Source organism: Juglans microcarpa x Juglans regia, chromosome 3D (assembly GCF_004785595.1).
Source record: "Juglans microcarpa x Juglans regia isolate MS1-56 chromosome 3D, Jm3101_v1.0, whole genome shotgun sequence".
In the NCBI taxonomy this organism is placed as follows: Eukaryota; Viridiplantae; Streptophyta; class Magnoliopsida; order Fagales; family Juglandaceae; genus Juglans; species Juglans microcarpa x Juglans regia.
Genome location: NC_054598.1, coordinates 33,882,737 through 33,900,510, shown reverse-complemented (window position 1 = coordinate 33,900,510; position 17,774 = coordinate 33,882,737). Strand labels below are relative to the sequence as shown.

General features: G+C 35.8%; 1 protein-coding gene and 2 non-coding genes across 6 annotated transcripts; 2 read left to right on the top strand and 1 right to left on the bottom strand.

Moving 5' to 3' along the window:
* Nucleotides 1–3,409: 3,409 nt before the first annotated feature.
* LOC121254209 (filament-like plant protein) lies at nucleotides 3,410–8,673 on the top strand. Of its 4 annotated transcripts, XM_041154169.1 has the most exons (6): nucleotides 3,410–3,652; nucleotides 3,748–3,889; nucleotides 4,686–4,845; nucleotides 6,054–6,273; nucleotides 6,481–7,943; nucleotides 8,090–8,673. In XM_041154169.1, exons 3-6 carry the CDS (start codon nucleotides 4,735–4,737, stop codon nucleotides 8,492–8,494), a joined length of 2,199 nt encoding a protein of 732 aa, XP_041010103.1. In that variant the 5' UTR covers nucleotides 3,410–3,652; nucleotides 3,748–3,889; nucleotides 4,686–4,734; the 3' UTR covers nucleotides 8,495–8,673. The 4 variants fall into 4 exon arrangements, with proteins under 4 accessions (XP_041010103.1, XP_041010105.1, XP_041010102.1 ...); XM_041154171.1 differs by lacking the exon at nucleotides 3,748–3,889; XM_041154168.1 differs by lacking the exon at nucleotides 3,410–3,652 and having other exon boundaries at nucleotides 3,661–3,889.
* Nucleotides 8,674–8,910: 237 nt separating this feature from the next.
* TRNAM-CAU lies at nucleotides 8,911–8,995 on the bottom strand. Its single transcript is given in 2 exon segments — nucleotides 8,911–8,946; nucleotides 8,958–8,995. It is a non-coding gene; the product is annotated as a tRNA-Met (tRNA).
* A 2,001-nt stretch (nucleotides 8,996–10,996) lies between these two features.
* TRNAQ-UUG lies at nucleotides 10,997–11,068 on the top strand. The gene has a single exon. It is a non-coding gene; the product is annotated as a tRNA-Gln (tRNA).
* The last annotated feature ends 6,706 nt before the right edge of the window (nucleotides 11,069–17,774 follow it).

Genomic DNA, 17,774 nt, shown 5'->3' with positions numbered 1-17,774 from the left:
TAGGTGGTAAGTCGACGTCATCGCCCTTAGGTTGTTGAGTGTGGTCGCCCAAGTATAACATTGTACGAGGAGGAGGCCTTTACCACTATAAAATCGGCCATCGTGGAAGCGGTGTGAGGGGCCTTTTCCGCGAAGATGGAATGTGTGATGGTTTCGACTGGCTAAACCATGTCTCCCTTGAATCCTTTCAATGACATCGGTGCTGGTCACTGGCGGTTGGGATCAATCTCTATCCGATAGAAGGAATCCCAAAAGAGGATGACGGTGGAGCTGCTGTTGTCGATGAGGATTCTCCTGGTGGGGGTAGAGGAGTCCTTCTTCATTGCCCTCCCTGAAAGTGATGTTCAGTGCAGGTTCTTCCCTCTTTTGCTTAGTTGAGTGGCGTTCAGCCTAATATACATCCTCAAAACGTGCCCTGGGGGTATGCTGCTCTCCCCCTTTCTCCCTCTTGGGATTTGCAATCTGTCAGGTTGTGGGTTGCAAAACAGTGGATTGTGCAATAACAGGCCCAGGGAGGTGGTCTGTTCTCCTATTCTATTGTTAGCATTGCCCAGTCGCATTAGGCACCCGCCCTTTTCAATGGGCAAGAATCATCCTACTCTTTTTGTGCCTTGTTTGTAGTTTTGGATTGGACTGACATCTTTGCTCTTTTGTTAGTCTGCTCTAGCTCTGTCTTTCTTGGTTTTGTCAATGCCCAAAGCGTGTCTTCAGCATTTATAAACCCGTCTGCTTGGTCCATGAATTCTCGTAGTGTGGTAGGGGTCTTCCTGGCCAATTCAACCATAAATGAGTTTCGAGGCCATACACTGCCCATGATAGTGGCTAGAGTAATCTTCTAGTCTTGATCATCAATGGTCATGCGCTCTTTGTTAAATTTAGACAGATAAGCTTGCTGTTTAAGGGTCAGGAGGTAAGCCGTCGGGTGCCTTTTCCTCTTACTGGTCATAAACTATGTGATAAAGAGACGAGACAGGTCCTCAAAGCCGTATGTATAGGGTCATATGAGCTTTAAGATATCTAGATGCTCCAAAGGGTCCTTGAATTCGCAATACAAGTCTATTTGAGGGATCCTGAATTTTGGTGGCAATGGCATGACCATCACCTCCGCATTATAAGGTAGGTTTGTGCTGGTGAGTATCTGGTCTACCGAGGATGAGGCTCCCATCTTTTTGGCCATCATTTCGTATTGAGGTCGTGAAGCTCATGCTGCACTTTCTTCTTGTCTTTGTTATCGGCATCCACCCCTCTTACAACTCGTGACTTGGCCTGTCGATCGTGGCTGGGCTTAGTGTCTTCAAGTAGCTTGGTAGTGTCTACCTGTGGGCTTCGTTTTCCCTCTAGAGTGTTTCCCACTTGTGTTGTCAGCGTTTTTGTCAATTGCTCCATTTCTGCTAAGCGTGCTTCCATGTCTTCTAATAAGGTTTCTAGTCCTCGAATTGTCTGAGAATAGGTTGTTATTGGCATAGAAAGGACACGTTATGTCTATAGAAAAGATCCCACAAACAACGCCACTGTTAACGTCATGTTTTATACATCTGGTCAAAGTTCTAGCAACTCGGGCTGGGATCTTCACCTGCAAACACAAAGAAGAAAGTGGGCTCAGGGTCGTCCAGTAGCCTCCGATGCCTAAGTTAATCTCATCGTGCGTATTGTGATAACTTTTATATTTTAAGTTCAGAGAGAGTTCTTTGTACTTGGGTTGGGGCTTTTATACTAAGTCCCTGGGAAACATTTTGTTCCTTGTGTCAAGGTTCAGCCATCCTACCTGTGTTTATAATAGTATAGGCATTTAATGCGACGCGGTCCTCTGATACAAGGTCATTAATGCAACGTGGCTTCTGGGATGGTGCCATCAGTGCAACGTGTCTTCCCAGGTGATTCTTGGCGGTGGGTAAACAACGCAGTCACTTCTGGTCCACTCCATCAGAGAATGGAGGGTCGCCTGCATATTATTCTGTTCATCTACTAACGAAATTCCTAAATTCTAGGTGTAACAGGGAAGGCCAGAGTCGACGAGTCCCATCTGTTCCCTGTGTATGGTTCCTGCATTACGCATCCTTCTTTTTCTGATGCGATCTCGATTGTTGGACCCCTTTGGATGGCTCTGGGGCATTGGAATACTGGGTCTCGAGTTGAGTGGGGACCCGGTGTTGAGCTCAAGCCCAACTAGCCTGGGCTGAGTGGGATATAACCCTCCCACCTAATATGTGTGTGTGTGTGTGTGTGTGTGTGTGTGTATATATATATATATATATATATATATATAGGTTGGGCGGATGGGTGAAACTTGGGTCGGGCCGAAGCTGAAGCCTAGGTCGATACCCGCCCCCGCTTTATAAAATGGGTGATTGCTCGCCTGTCTGCCCTCTTGGTGTGGGCTAGGTAAAGGTATTCAATCCCCAAGCCTAATTTTGAGGGTTCATAAATAAAATGGTGAACTAGCATAAACACGTTTAAAGTCAAAAATAAAAATCTCCCTTGAATCTTTGAACAATAACTCAGAAACAATATAGCTTACAAACTAGGTGACTAGAAGGTGTTGGGCCTCTATATGTAGAGTTTGGTTGTGTTTGTGATGACCCAATTTTATGACTAGACTCAACAAGGGTCCATTGTAGTTTTTTTGATAGATTTTCAATGAGACTTAGGCTATGGAGTAGAGGCTTGGGCCGACTCGACCCGTGAATTAGAGTTTACTATATTTTGTATCATTCTCTTATACAACTGCCACATTTTATCTTTGTTTATCTTCTAAATTAAATCTTCTGCAGTTTCATGAATGTAGGCCTGTTGTTAAACTACATAAACCTTATGTCGTGTTTGATTGATTCCACCATTTTAATATACTTTTTCTCTTATTATTCCTAATAAACAATTCAATTTTTTTAAATCTCAAAATAAAAATTATATTAAAAAATTATATTTTAACAATATTTTATTCAATTTTTAACTCCTTATTCAAATTTCTCCTAAAACCAATTCATTTTTTTTTATTTAAATCAAAGCTTAAACTCGGAAACAAACCTGTGAAGGTCTGCAAAGAAATTCATAATGTAGCCATTGAAAATGACGGATTTTTTATAAAAAAAAAAAAAAAAAAAAAAAAAAAAAAAAAAAATGAAAAATAATAAACTTTTCTCTAATTTCAATTTTGAAATAAAAAAGTTCCCCATAAAACCCATTTTGAAGTCACACACTGACACACACCCCGAGAAGGCCGTATGTCTCACGGTTTCCTCACCGTCCGATCATGAAATCCGACAAGATCCTGAGAAATGCATCAAAACTAATGCCAAGAGAGGAAGTCCACGTTAAGTGCGCCTTCTTATAAAGATTCCTTCACTATGCTCATACTACTAATATATACAAACACCTTTTCGAAAAAGCTGAGGAGACGGTGTATTAGAAGACCCACAGACAGAGAGATAAGAGAGATTTGGCAACCGAGAAAATTGTGGTAATTACTAATTAATTGAAGAACTGTTCTACCAAAATCCTTATCCAAGGGCGGGAATAAGGGCAGCTCAGTTTTTAAACACATAAACAGATATTAGAAAAGCTGAAAAAGTAGTCACTTCAGGTCCTTCTCTTGAATTTCACATCCACAAGCACATGCTCCTCTTTCTTATCTGGAAAAGAAGAAAAAAAATAGGTAAAGTGAAAAACAAGGAATAGAAACCTCATTATCCGCTACTCAGTTGTTTTTATATATCTGAATACCCACTGACGTTCCACAGAATTCTGCAGGGTTACTTTCTTGTTATTAAATATTACCATCATGTTTCTGCAATCTCAATTATCAACTCTTAACTGAACCCATCTTTTGGTTTCGTTCATTGCTGGCTGGCTCCTGTCTAATCTCCAGGTTATTTTTGTCTTCAAGTCAAAGGTATTTGATCTGGGTCTTGCTCCTTCAAAGTGGTTCTTTGTGTTTTTTTTATTCTCTGGGAAAGTTAGTTGTGTTTTATGCTATTTTATCTTCATGGGTCAGTCATGTTTTGGATCTTTTAGATTGAAGCCCATCCACTGTTTCATTAGTTTGAATTATCTTTCTCTATTTATTTGGACGATTTTATTAGTTTTATGAGCCGGGAAGTACTCATTTTGTGACTCAAGTCCTGGGTTTTTATTGATGAAAAACACTACTATGCCGCCTACTACTTATCAGGCGTGAGAGTATCACCGCTCTTTATTGATTTCACAACTTGAGAGGCTGTTTCAGAAACCGTTCAAGGTGTTAAATGTCAATGAAAAGGTGCAAACTTTTGTCGTCTTCTAAAATGTATGTCTTTGTGTTCTCTGCCCTTTGTTGATTGTCACTCATCAAATCTTTCTCTATAATCTGGTTTGAACTTTGATCTTGTCCCCAAATAATCACGGCACTTAAACTACCATTTCGAGTTTTATGTGCTAGGGTTGTATGGTAACTGGGGTGGATTTGAAGCAAAGCTGTGAGAATCACAAGCCGAGTCATCTTTTTGTATAAATTTCTTGGAGTTTGTTGAAGCGGACGCGTGTTTCTATTTTTCAAAGGCTTGAATATTTTGGTGGTAGTTCGGTTACTTGAAATAGTTTGCTATTGGATAGCCGCTTGATTGTTCTCTATCTTTTCGCCGCAATTTTCCGGAGGATTTTAAGATAGGTATTCGGTGACCTGTTGAAAGTTGGTGTGAATGCGCGTGCAGATGAACAATTTGTGAGGTGCTTGCTGGTGTTGGACTATTGGGACTTGCAATGGAAAAGAGGAAATGGTTGTGGAAGAGGAAGTCTTCTGACAAAAGCCCCGGTGAAAGTGAGAGTTCCGGTTCTGTATCTTCGCCTTCGGAGAGATACTCCGACGATCCGGTATGTTGCCGAATCCTCTCCACTACTGAATTTGTGTTAAATTTGACTCTCAGAAACTTGGATGTTTTTCTGGTAGCATTTAACTGATTAATTAATTACCTGATAATGTTCACAAAAATTCATTTATGTGTTGCTACTTTTTGTTGTAAACTCGGTATTCTTCTCTTCAAATCACTTACTCGTGCAATGTTTCAATTTCGTCGGCATCTCAGAAGCTTGGCATTCTAGTTCTATTTTTTCCCAACATATAAAATTGGGTCATCGACCTTTCACAGTGAGAAAATGATTTGCAAATAAATCCGAAAATTCAGGGATAGCTCTTTGTTGGGCTTCTGACTGTCCATTTTTCCCGACGCCTGTAATCAAGTCTCTTTACTCTTTTATATCTGGGTGGAAATATGAACACCCTGCAGTCATTTGAATGTTGATTGCCTGGCAATCCTCTATTCCAAGTCCTCAACAAATTCTTGTAGTGTACTAAATTTCCTCAATACATGCATGGCATGGCCACACTTCTCTCCCTTTCACTCTAGGGCTGTCAATGACTTCTCTAATTTGTTATATTGAATGAAGTATTCTGTATATAAGAAACCAGATTGCACCAAGTTGGAAGGGGGCTTGTGTCTTCCATTTTATTTAGCTTTGCATTGGAGTTTTTTTCTCTTGGCCTTGGTAAGCCCTAAAGTGCAATGTCTGGTCGCATTTTCTGTTTGGGAGTGCCCCTTGTATCATATCTAGTTTGTCTCTCAGTAGCATTTGTATCATTTATTGTATTATTTTCTCAAGCTCCTCTGCTGTCTCCCTCTTGCCTTGTAATGTCTAGAATGTATCGTCTTAGATCAAGTGACAGAACTGGAGAAATAACTACCATAAAACATACTTGGGCAGTACTTTGGATTTGCATACTCATGACACAGTTTCCTGTGATGCAACTGGTGTGATTTTGGCATCGAACACACACCTACACGGCTACACATGCTCATAAAATAGCCACTCTAGCCAAGCTGCTAAAAAGTTAAGTTCGCTGTTGTTTCTTGATTTCTAATAACTCTAACTAAAACCTTTGTTTTCGTCCCGGATGGGTTCTTCCCTTCATCTAACATAGAATTGACTTGTGGGTGACTTTGGGGCTATTGCATGAGGTGATCCTTTTTGTTATACCATGGAATCAAAATATTGTTTTATCCAATGTCTCCTCATTGAATCAGGAGGTATTCAAGTCATCTCCTAATCACAATACTCAATCACCCGAAGTCACATCCAAGTCTATGGCAAGTGTTGAAGAAATTAGTGATGCTTCATCAAAGAAAGAGGCTCATGATAGTGTAAAACGCCTAACAGAGAAGTTATCAGCTGCTTTAGTTAATGTTAGTGCCAAAGAAGATTTGGTAAAGCAGCATGCAAAAGTTGCAGAAGAAGCTGTTGCAGGTATTGCTCACATATACAAGCAATCACAGTACCGTTGTTTGGTTGCAGCACTTTAGTTGCAATGGATTTGTCCATCCTGTTTCAAACTAGAAGCTTGCATGAAATCTAAAGTCTGTATGATGGTTTTAAATCTCAACCAAACGAAAAAACAATTGCTGTATTCTTTTCGTCGTTATTTATCTTTCTTACATTTCGATATAATTCTAGGTTGGGAGAAGGCTGAAGACGAGGTGATTGTTCTAAAGCAACAACTCGAGTCTGCAATTCAGCAAAACTCAGTCCTTGAAGATCGGGTGAGCCATCTTGATGGGGCCCTTAAAGAACTAGTTCGGCAGCTAAGACAAGCAAGGGATGAGCAGGGGCAAAAGATCCATGAAGCTGTGATGACGAAAACTCGTGAGTGGGAAACAACCAAACTCCAACTTGAGAGCCAGCTTCTCGAGCTCCAGAGCAACACTGACGCGGGTAAACCTGGATCTTGCGCTATTGTTGATCCTGATCTTTACCACAAACTTGAGTATTTGGAGAAAGAGAACTCTGCTCTCAAACTTGAGCTCCAATCGCAGTCTGAGGAGTTGGAAATCAGGACAATCGAGAGAGACTTGAGTACCCAAGCAGCTGAGACGGCCAGCAAGCAACATTTAGAGAGCATAAAGAAGGTGGCCAAGCTTGAGGCTGAGTGTCGGAGGCTCAGATCAATGCCTTGCAAATCCTCCTCAGTTAATGATCATAAATCCAACACTGCCTCCTCAATTTATGTTGAATCTCTCATTGATAGTCAGTCAGAGAATGGCGAGAGGCTCAGCTTGGGAGAAATTGATACCCGCAAGATGTGTAGCTCAGATCCAAGTAAGTGTGAGCATAGTTGCTCAGACTCATGGGCATCTGCCCTAATTGCCGAGCTTGATCAGTTCAAAAATGAAAAGACTGCTAAAAGAAATATCCAAGCCTCTTCTGTTCAAATGGATCTTATGGATGATTTTCTTGAGATGGAGCGACTTGCTGCACTGCCTGAAACCAAGAACGGAAGCCATGGCCTCACACCAGTGGTTTCCCATCAATCCATTGATGAAGACAGCTCCCTGAGAACTGAACTTGAAGCCATGACTGGTCGGATAGCTGAATTAGAAGAGAAGCTAGGGAAGGCGGAAGCACAGAAAGCTGAATTGGAGACTACTCTAATCACAAGTCAAGAAGCTATTGAGGCATCCCAACTTCAGCTGAGGGAAGCAGAGGCACATAAAGCTGAACTAGAGACTACTCTAATCACAAGTCAAGAAGCTATTGAGGCATCCCAACTTCAGCTGAGGGAAGCAGAGGCACAGAAAGCTGAACTGGAGACTGCTCTAATCACAAGTCAAGAAGCTATCGAGGCATCCCAACTTCAGCTGAGGGAAGCAGAGCTGAAATTGGAGGAGTTGCAAATGGAGCTAAATATTGCAAAAGAAACCAAGCAAGCCGTCGAGACTAGACTCATTGACATGGAAGCAGAAGCAAGGACCATGCATGCAAAAGTTGACTCTATAGAAGTAGAGGTTCAGAAAGAGAGGGCTTTGTCCAAAGAAATTGCAGTCCAGTGTCGGGAATTAGAGGAAGAGCTATCAATGAAGAGGCAGGAAATTGAACTTCAGAAAACTGCAAGCTCAAATAGTGAATTGAAGATAAAGCAGGTCAGTCATGACCAATTTTTGGTTTCTACAATTGCTTAATATTTTTACTTTAATCAATTTCTATTGCTCGCTGGTTATTAGTGAGAATTAGAGAAATATATTATATTCCTTAACAGTTTCTAATCAGAAGACTTTGTCTATATCAGGAGGATCTAGCTGTAGCTGCTGGAAAACTTGCAGAGTGCCAGAAAACAATAGCATCTCTTGGGAATCAACTGAAATCTCTAGCAACACTGGAGGACTTCCTGATTGACACTGCCAACATACCAGAGCTTTCTGCAGGTGCATCAGTGATTCCTAAAGCTGATGAAGAATTGTGGAAGTTGCATTGTAATGAAACATTTTCGCCTAAAAGAGACTCTGATTCTTCACGAGTTGCTGATGAGATTTCTGGTTCTTCAATAAACAAAATCGAAGGGAACTCGCCACCGTCTTCATCTTCAGAAACTTCAGCTGCTGCATTGTCAAATCATGTCAGCTATGAGAAGAACCGAAATGGTTTTGCGAAGTTTTTCTCTCGTACTAAGAGTGGGATACGACTAGAAATTTAGTGAGGATGTACAAAACAAGGATTAATTGGTTTCTCAGTTGTAGGGAGGGAGAACTTAGGATTATTTTCTATTTCAAAGCTGCTGATTACATGTTGTTTTAACTGGCAGCAAAAGAGTTTCTTTTATATTATTTTTCACATGAAAGAACTGGGTCAATGCAATATGAAATTTGAAGCAAAGTCCTCTGCTTATCATGTTACTTATATATATATATTTTGCTAAATGCTTGTTACACTCGGCAAAAAGAGTGAAAATTCTGGAGTCTCGGGACCAAATTCACTTTATCAGATGTCGGCAAAACGAAGAATTCTCGGAGGAGCTACATGGGTTGGGATCGGGCAACCTCTCCCTTCTATGCCATAACTGCCATTTGCTACTTGCTAGGATACAAAATTAAAAGGGAAGAAAGAAAAACTTGGGGTGAGAGAGGCTCGAACTCTCGACCTCAGGATCACTCAGAAGCTATGAGACCTACGCGCTAGCCAACTGCGCCACCACCCCTTTCCTGTAGCTTTAAGATACAAAATATAAATTATTCTTCATGAATCAAGCAATCCTCTTTTCTAAATTCAGGTCTTTTTTTTGAAAGGTCAAAATGTTTCATCTCATCTCATTTTTTTTAATATAAAATCATCTCATCTTATTTCTGAATTTAAACCATGCAATCCCATCATGTATCTCAGCATGTATGGGATTATACCTTCAGCTATGCAGGGACGTGGTACTCATCAGTCTCATCTTATCATATTAAAATCAATACTTAGATGAACAATTTTAATGAAATAACATTTTGGGAAAGGATGATAACATCCGGTCATCATCCATATTTGAGAGAGCTATTTTTAACCACAAAAAAATAGTATTTTTGGAAAGTATAAAATGATACTTATCCAATGAGAATTCAGACGTTCCAAATCTTAAACCAATTAATGTTCTTATTCCGAAATCAACGGCATCTAATTAACTTTATTATACTCAAAGTAGAGTAATATTACGTATAGTTTTAAAGTGTATAAATTTTACAATCTCTTTAAAAAAATATAATCCCTTATAAAAAATGAGTTATTTATTTATTTATTTATTTTTATTTTTTACGAGGATCTTTCGTAAACACTCACTTTTTAAATTAATTTTGTGGGACTTGCATGTTATAAAATTTTATAAATTATTAAAATGTTTGTGCTTAGTGAGGTAGCTGATGTATTGTACAGTGTACTACCCACTTTGCTTTGCAGTGATGGAATTAAATTGGTACACTATCTACCGAATTGGGTGGGTACGTAGATGTAAATATTTACATCTTAGAGATGTCACACATTATAGCGCAAACTCCAGCGGAGCTAAAAATTGTGTTTTAAAATAAGGGTATTTATGTAAAGTGATATTAATTTTATAAATTATTTTATAAATATACCTCTAATTTAAAATATAATTGTATGAAAGATTGTAAAAATGTTTATATGTCCATCATTTTTCTTAAAAACTACAATCCTTTTCAATTATTATTATTTGAAAATGATATATTAATTATTGTTATTTGTCTCTCACTTATGTAGGATAAGTATTCATCATTCCAACTTCCATCATCCTCTTATCATACTATGATATGGTATTAGGTGATTAGAAATGATTTATTACATTTCACTTATGAACTTATCATCTAATGCCACATCATGGGATGATGGGAGTTTGGATGATGAATAGATTTTTTCAAAGCGATAAAGAGTAATGCTACTCATTATCTCAAAAGTAAGTGAAAAGACTGTAAGAGTGGTTCTGCAAATTTTTTTTTTTTTTGTGATTTTCTTGTTACTTTATAAACAACTTAGAATTCGTATAGTGGTTCTGCAACTCAATATGTCCTTATTGAGCTAATTAATTTGAAACTTGAATAATAATTGAACAGATTTTTATTTATAAAAGGAAAGTGAGTTTTGATATACATCAACTACTATTCACCTTTACACATCATACTAACAATTTTTTTTATAGGGTGTGGGGTATTGAATAGTAACTGATGAGAAAAATTATTCAAGGAAAATTCTCTTATTCTTCCTTATTTGTTCAACAATTTAAGAAAGAGATCAGTTGAGTTTTAACCCTCACAAGGGTGAAGTCGTTACTTTCAATCTCTATAGCTGCCTCTTCTGTTTGTAAATCATGACATGTACATATTAGAATATACAAATACATTGCAATAAGATTGTAGAAGATATATGACAAGTTAAAAAGAAAAAAAAAGAGACATGTTCATATTTTCTATAGCCCATTTTCTTCGTAACTTGGTGATGTTAGCTCATTTGGATAGTGAGAGAAAATAAGATGAGATGAGATGATTTTAGATGAGTTAAAAAAATATTATTATTTTATAATTTAAAAAAATTAAATTATTTATTATGTTTTGTATGAAAATTTAGAAACCTTTTTTTTCCATTCTTTAGCCAAAACTATGGCCTGGTTTGCACTCCAAATATGTTTGCATCTTGGCGCAACAAACCAAGGGGTTCCATGGTGTAGTGGTTAGCACTCTGGACTTTGAATCCAGCGACCTGGGTTCGACTCCCGGTGGGACCTTATTGTGTTTTGTTTTGTTTCTTTCCCTTAAATACAGCATTGGAGTGTGGCACTTCAAGTCCAAAGATCCAATCCTTAATCCAGATCTTTGGTAAACTGCCGATTTCAACAACCTTGCTATGAATCAAGGGAAACAAATCACGTTTTCATCTCTTAACAATATTATACATTTCTAATCTATTTCTCAGGTGAATTTCATTCTCTGTCTTAGCTCCTTCAGCCTTCCTTTTGTCCTTCACGATGGCAACAGTCTTTCACCTGGGAATTCCTCAGCTGTAACCACTTAAGGATGTCCCTCTAATCCCATAAAAAGGCTACTGAGGTTTCAGAACTTGAGGCATATTTCGCTTTCTTCAAGAAAATGTCTCCTCGTCAAACCTTAAAAAACACTCTAGGTTTCGTGTTATTACAATGCTCGGAAAAATGAAAACCATGATCAAGCACGCAATGCATACCTTAAGAGGCTTGGTTACCTGAAAGTTTTGCATCCTAGACATTGTTATTTCAATTTAATAAAGTTATTCTAACTAAATATATGAGTTATTTGTGGAAAAAAAGTTACGTGAGTGATAGTTTGTTTGTAATAAATGTTCAAAATATTGTAGTAGATAAATTTGATTCTAATAAAAAATTTTCATTTTCTACGTGTTCCTCTTTAATATGACATGTTAGATTAGGCCATATTAATTATCATAATGTTAAAACAATGATAGATTTAGAAATTATTCCTAAAGTTCCAATTGATTTGGATGAAAAATGTTTAATATGTGTTCAATCTAAATAGCCTAGAAAATCATTTAAATTTGTTGTAAGAAACACTTCATTACTTGAATTAATTCATAGTTATGGCTGCTATTTAATTAAATGGTATCTCTTCTAAAGGTTGTAATAAATATTTTATTAATTTTATAGATGATATGTCCAAATTTTGTTATATTTACTTGATTAAAACAAAAGATGAATTTTTTAATAATTTTGTTATCTACAAAACTGAACTTGAAAATCAATTGGAGAGAGATTAAGATTATTAGGTCTGATATAAGAGGTGAATAATCCTCTAATGAATTGGTTCAATATTGTGAGGAGAATGAAAATGATATTATACATGAAAAAACCGCTTTATATTCTCCTCAATCCAATAGTGTTGTTGAAAGAAAAAATGGAATCTTAGTAGATATGGTCAAATGCATGTTTTGTAGTTCTAGTCTACATGATAAGCAATGAAGCAATACTTGTAACTTGTTTTTTTTATCTTGAATAGAGTACCATTCAAGGGATCTAATAAGATACCGTATGAACATTGGAAGGGTGGAATACTCTATTAATTTCTTTAAGTTTGAGATTATCTTACAAAGGCTAATATTTCAAAAAGTAAGAAAATGAAATTAGGTCCCAAAATAATATATTAGTAAGAAAATGAAATTAGGTCCCAAAATAATATATTCAGTATTCATTGGGTATGCTAGACATAGTTCTGAACATATGTTTTTGATTATTAAATCATAAGTCCAACGTATTGAGCCCAACACTATCATGGAGTCTAGGAATGCAACATTATTTGAAAATCTATTTCCTTTCAAAAACAAAGTAGAAAGGTCTTTACCTACATTAAGTTTTCATTCCACCAGTAATCAACTTATCATTTTACTAATCCTGAGAGTTCTTCTAAATTAGAAAATGAATTAGGAAGAGGAAAACAGGTAAGAAATGAAAAGGATTTTGAACATGATTTTTATACTTATTATGTGAAAGAAGATCATTTGACTTTTAAGGATGCCATGATTTCCATTTATTTTGGTTTCTGAAAAGAAGCGGTAAGTAATGAGATGAAATCTCTTAAGACTAATGACACTTGAAATTTATGTGATCTTCCTCTTGGATATAAAACAATTGGATGCAAATGAATTTTTAAAAAATAAATTGAGACCTGATGGTACTATTGATAAATTTAAAGTTAGGCTGGTTGTAAAATACTTTACACAAAGAAAATGTATCGATTATTTTGATACGTATTCTCATATTACTAGAATAACTACAATTCATGTTTTAATTGCTCTTGTTGTGATCCATAAACTTGAGGTCCACCAAATGGACGTAAATACTGCTTTTCGTAATGACGATCTAGAAGAAGAAATATACATGGATCAACCAGAATGTTTTGTGGTTCAGGATAGGAAAGAAAATTTTGTAGACTTAATAAATCTCTCTATGATTTAAAACAAGCCCTTAAACAATGGTACCAAAAGTTTGATGAAATAATTTTATCTTATAATTTCAAGACAAATGAATGTGATAAGTGTTTATACACGAAAATAGTTAATGGTGCATTTGTAATGCTATGTTTTTATGTTGATGATATTCTCATCTTTAGTACCAATATAAATATTATTCTTGATGATAAAAACTTTTTATCTAAAAATTTTGATATGAAAGACATGGGAGACACACAAATATTTCTTGGTATTAAATTAATGAGATATCGTGATGATATTAGCATAATCAATCTCATTATATTGAAAATATTCTTAAAAATTTTGAGAGATTCGAATGCAAACCTGTTATTACTCCTATTAATCCTTGTTTGCATTTAAGTAAGAATCTTGGAGATCCTGTGTCACAACCGAGATATTCCCAGATTATTGGTACACTGCTGTATATTGCTAATTATACTAGATCTGATATTTTATATATTGTGAGTAGATTTAGCAGATATACTAGTAGGCTTTATGATTCTCATTGAAAGTCATTGGGCATAATTCTTAAATATTTAAAAGGAACCATGACATATGATATCCATTATTCTGTATCTCATTGTATTAGAAGCATACAATGATGCTAGTTGGATAACTGACACAATAGATAGTAAGGGAAATAGTGGATATATTTTCATTTTTGGTAGAGTAGCTGTGACTTGGAGATCTTACAAGCAAATTGTGACTTCAGGATCTACTATGGAGGCTGAATTAATATTCTTGGATGCTACTGGACATGATGTGGAGTGGCTTACGAATTTATTATTTGAAATTCTACTAGTTAAAAAGTCAATGCCAGTTGTTTCTATTCTTTGTGACAATCAGGTTGTGATAAGTATTTCTAATAATAAACATTTTAATCATAATATAAGATATTTGAGTATCAGACATTCTACGATAAGATTCCTGATAAAGATTAGATACTTGACTTTGGAATATGTAAAGTCAGAAAATAACCTAGCCGATCCTTTGACGAAATGACTGACAAAGTCGAAGGTTATACGTACATTAAGGGGGATGGGGCTGAAGCCCATTAATTAGGTCACAGGTAGCGGCAACCCAACCTTCTAGACTGGAGATTCCAAGAAGAAAGTTCAATGGGAAGAACAAGCTATTTGAGTGATTGGATAACACTATTAAAATATTAAAATATTATTGGTCAATCCCTAGGGTGTGAGTGCTACAAATGCAATGACGAAATGTTTTGAATGAGTCCAAGGCTAAGGCGAGGTATTGAATTGCATGTACTCTTGGAGGACTCACCTATGTGAGTGTGACTGTGAGACTATAGTCTGGTAATTGGGCTATTTTCTAGAGTGCTCGTGAATTCAAGATGCCGTGCACGACCTTTATACACTATATTGAAAGAAACCTAATATATGTCGTATTATGTGTGTAGTGCGGAGAAACTTGAGTTAAAAGATTGTGATTCAAGGCTTGGTTTACCGATGAAACACGCTAACACTAAGCAGACGTTCAAAGCCATAAGGTACCTCTATTGATGCATAGTACTTAGTCCAAAGAAAAATTTTATTTTATTCTATCTTTTAAAATATTTCAATTAGGTGGGGGATTGTTTGTTTTAGACTTAAAAATGATTAAAATAATTTAATGTTAAGTAAAAAAATAATGTGAACCATTGTCATTGTTCAATATATTGATTCGGTTGTTAAGATTTAAATGAAAAGGTGCCATGATGACTTGAATCAATGCATGCCTCTTGGGGATAAGAGCCTTAACTGCTTGCCAACCAAACAAGGGTTGTGCCATTTGGTGCATTAGAAATATTTTCAATGTATTCTTCAATATTTAAGAAGTTGTGACTTCTCACAAGTGCTCCTTCATTGGATGTAAGTACCACGTTATCCATACTTTGGGATTGCCTAATAATTTTCTGTGCATCAGCCACTTCCATTATCTGCATAATTACACAACCTCTTATTGACTACATTAAAATGTGCCTTACGTCTTGCTGTGACTTGCCCATTACTTTTTCATGTTAAAAAGATGCCTCGTCGCTATTCAATGAGGTCAATAATCGCCTAGTCCTTATTGCTTGAAGAAGCAGAAAAATAGGCATGGAGATCCTCACAACTTTCAGTTTTCATCATCATTCAATGATGGCTATGTTTTCCCCACCCTGATGTTTGAAGATTGTCTGTTACTTAAACACCTTAAAAAGGCTTGACATGACATAACTGAAACATGATGCTCCATTAACGGGTATGCCATTACAGGATACGTCTCAGACACGCATAATTTTCTGCAGCATGCGTTCAACAAGCCTTGCGTTAAAGGAAGTGGCAGAGATCCATAATTTGAGACCATTTACAAAGGAACCGTATAGTTCCCACTTTACACGATAAAAGAGAACTACACACAACTTAGGGTGAAAAACATATGTGATCATGTGACGCAACTTCTCCTTTTCCAAGCTGGAACAATTTCCAGTTTTTTTGAATAAGCTATCTATCAGGCTATACTGATGCAGTGAGATTTAGAACTACAGTACCAGAACAAGTTGAACAGATTATGAATCCTTCAGACTTTGGTTTCGCATTCAAACTCTTACGACCCGACCACCATTTACTGTCACCTGTCGGCCAAACTATCAAACAGAACAAGAATAAAACATGAATCCAAGTCACTGCACTAAGAACAATCAACAATAGAATCCATTCATTAGAACTGAGAATACCCAGGAGAAAATAAAAATAAAAAGAAAAATATCCAATTCCATATATGAAATGAAACATAGAATAGGGGAAAAAAAGGAGACAGAAGGACTAGAGGAGTGAGTCTCCTTTAAAACTGATACAAACAAGGTAGACATGGGCATTCCAACTCTTCTGAGATCTAGTTTTGCCATTGTTGATGCAATTGACAAAAGTCGATTGAGAAAAAAGAAACGAGGATGAGAGTAAGGTAAGGATGAGACTAAGGTAAGTTGACCTGCAGCATCCAACATCATCAATTGTTTTGCTATGTTGACATTATACCACACCAAAATGTTTTTCTTTTCAGGAACTTGTCGTCCCAAAAAAGTATGTTTTTTAATATAAAATTTCATCTAGAATGAACATTTTTGCTATGAAAGGAACCAGAGATGATAGATACATGTCAACTCGAAAGATGCAACAAAGTTCCTCACCTCAATGGAGTGACACGTCGGGTGGTACACATGATAGAGCAACGAGTGGGGAGGAATATAAGGTTGTTGAAGGTGGAAAATGAGGACAAATGTAGCTGTAGATTTTAGTGTCAAAACATAGCAAAGAAAGAGGAAACGAAGAAAAAAGAGAGAGGTAGAGGTAGAGGAATGGCTAATCGATTGAAATATAGTTGGAGAGTGAAACTTGAGAAAAACCATGCACCCAATATTGAGGTGGCACTTGTGGCTCATATTTTCGAAGGATGGGGGCGTGGTGATGTAAGGTGGTTAAGTAGATGCAGGTCTGGTCCAAGACTCCCTAGGTAAGGGCCGGCCACTTAGGTTATTGCCTAGGACTATATCCTATACATGGCCCCAAAAAATAAAAAGTAGGATGTTTTTATTTTGTTTTTTTTTTCAAAAAATGTAAAAACCCATTTCATAAAATAAGAATTTAAATAATTGAATATTTTAAATGTGCTCAAGATTCTGTGATACTAAATTTTATATATAATACTATGAGTAGTTTAAATTTTTAGTTATAGAGAAGTAATTATGTAAATTTATATTTTTAAATGGTTGTATTAAATTTAAATTCAAAATTTTATCTAAAATAAAGCCTTATTTTATTTATTTATTTTTAAAATAATATAATAATATACAATTTATTATATTATAATTAAAAATTTTCATTTAAATTCTTCTACCTTAGGCCTCAATTTATATTATCCGTCCTAAATAAAGAAAAGTGTTGTAACCACAAAAAGATTCTATAAAAATAAATCCATAAATTAATATGGATTCATATGATATTTTAGATCTACTTTGTAAATATTTAGCTGGTCACTTAAAAGTATTTATGTCTGATTCTATATTTTTTTATATTCTATCTTTTGTTATTAATTTCCTTATTCTCTTTATAAATGGTCACATTTTAAAATTTGTATTGAAATTTTTTTCCATTAAAATATTTAAGATCTGATAATTTCTTTTTTAAATATTTTTTACAAAAATGTTTTCCTAAAATATTCTTTATATTATAAATAGCCGGTCACTTAAAAGTTAAAAGCATTTATATGCAACTCTCTATTTTTCAATATTCTATCTTTTATTATTAATTTCCTTATTCTCTTTTTAAATGGCCACATTTTTAAATTTGTATTGAATTTTTTTTTCCATTAAAACATTTAAGATCTGATCATTTTTCTTTTAAATATTTTTTTACAAAAGTGTTTTGATTCCTAAAATATTATTTATATTACATATGATTAAATTTTAATTTTGTGAAATAAACAAGCATAGT

Coding starts and splice junctions, on each gene's coding strand:
- LOC121254209 (XM_041154171.1), top strand. CDS start 4,735: ATGGAAAAGAGGAAATGGTTGTGGAAGAGGAAGTCTTCTGACAAAAGC. Junction 4,846..6,053: donor AGAGATACTCCGACGATCCG/GTATGTTGCCGA, acceptor TCATTGAATCAG/GAGGTATTCAAGTCATCTCC. Junction 7,944..8,089: donor GTGAATTGAAGATAAAGCAG/GTCAGTCATGAC, acceptor TGTCTATATCAG/GAGGATCTAGCTGTAGCTGC.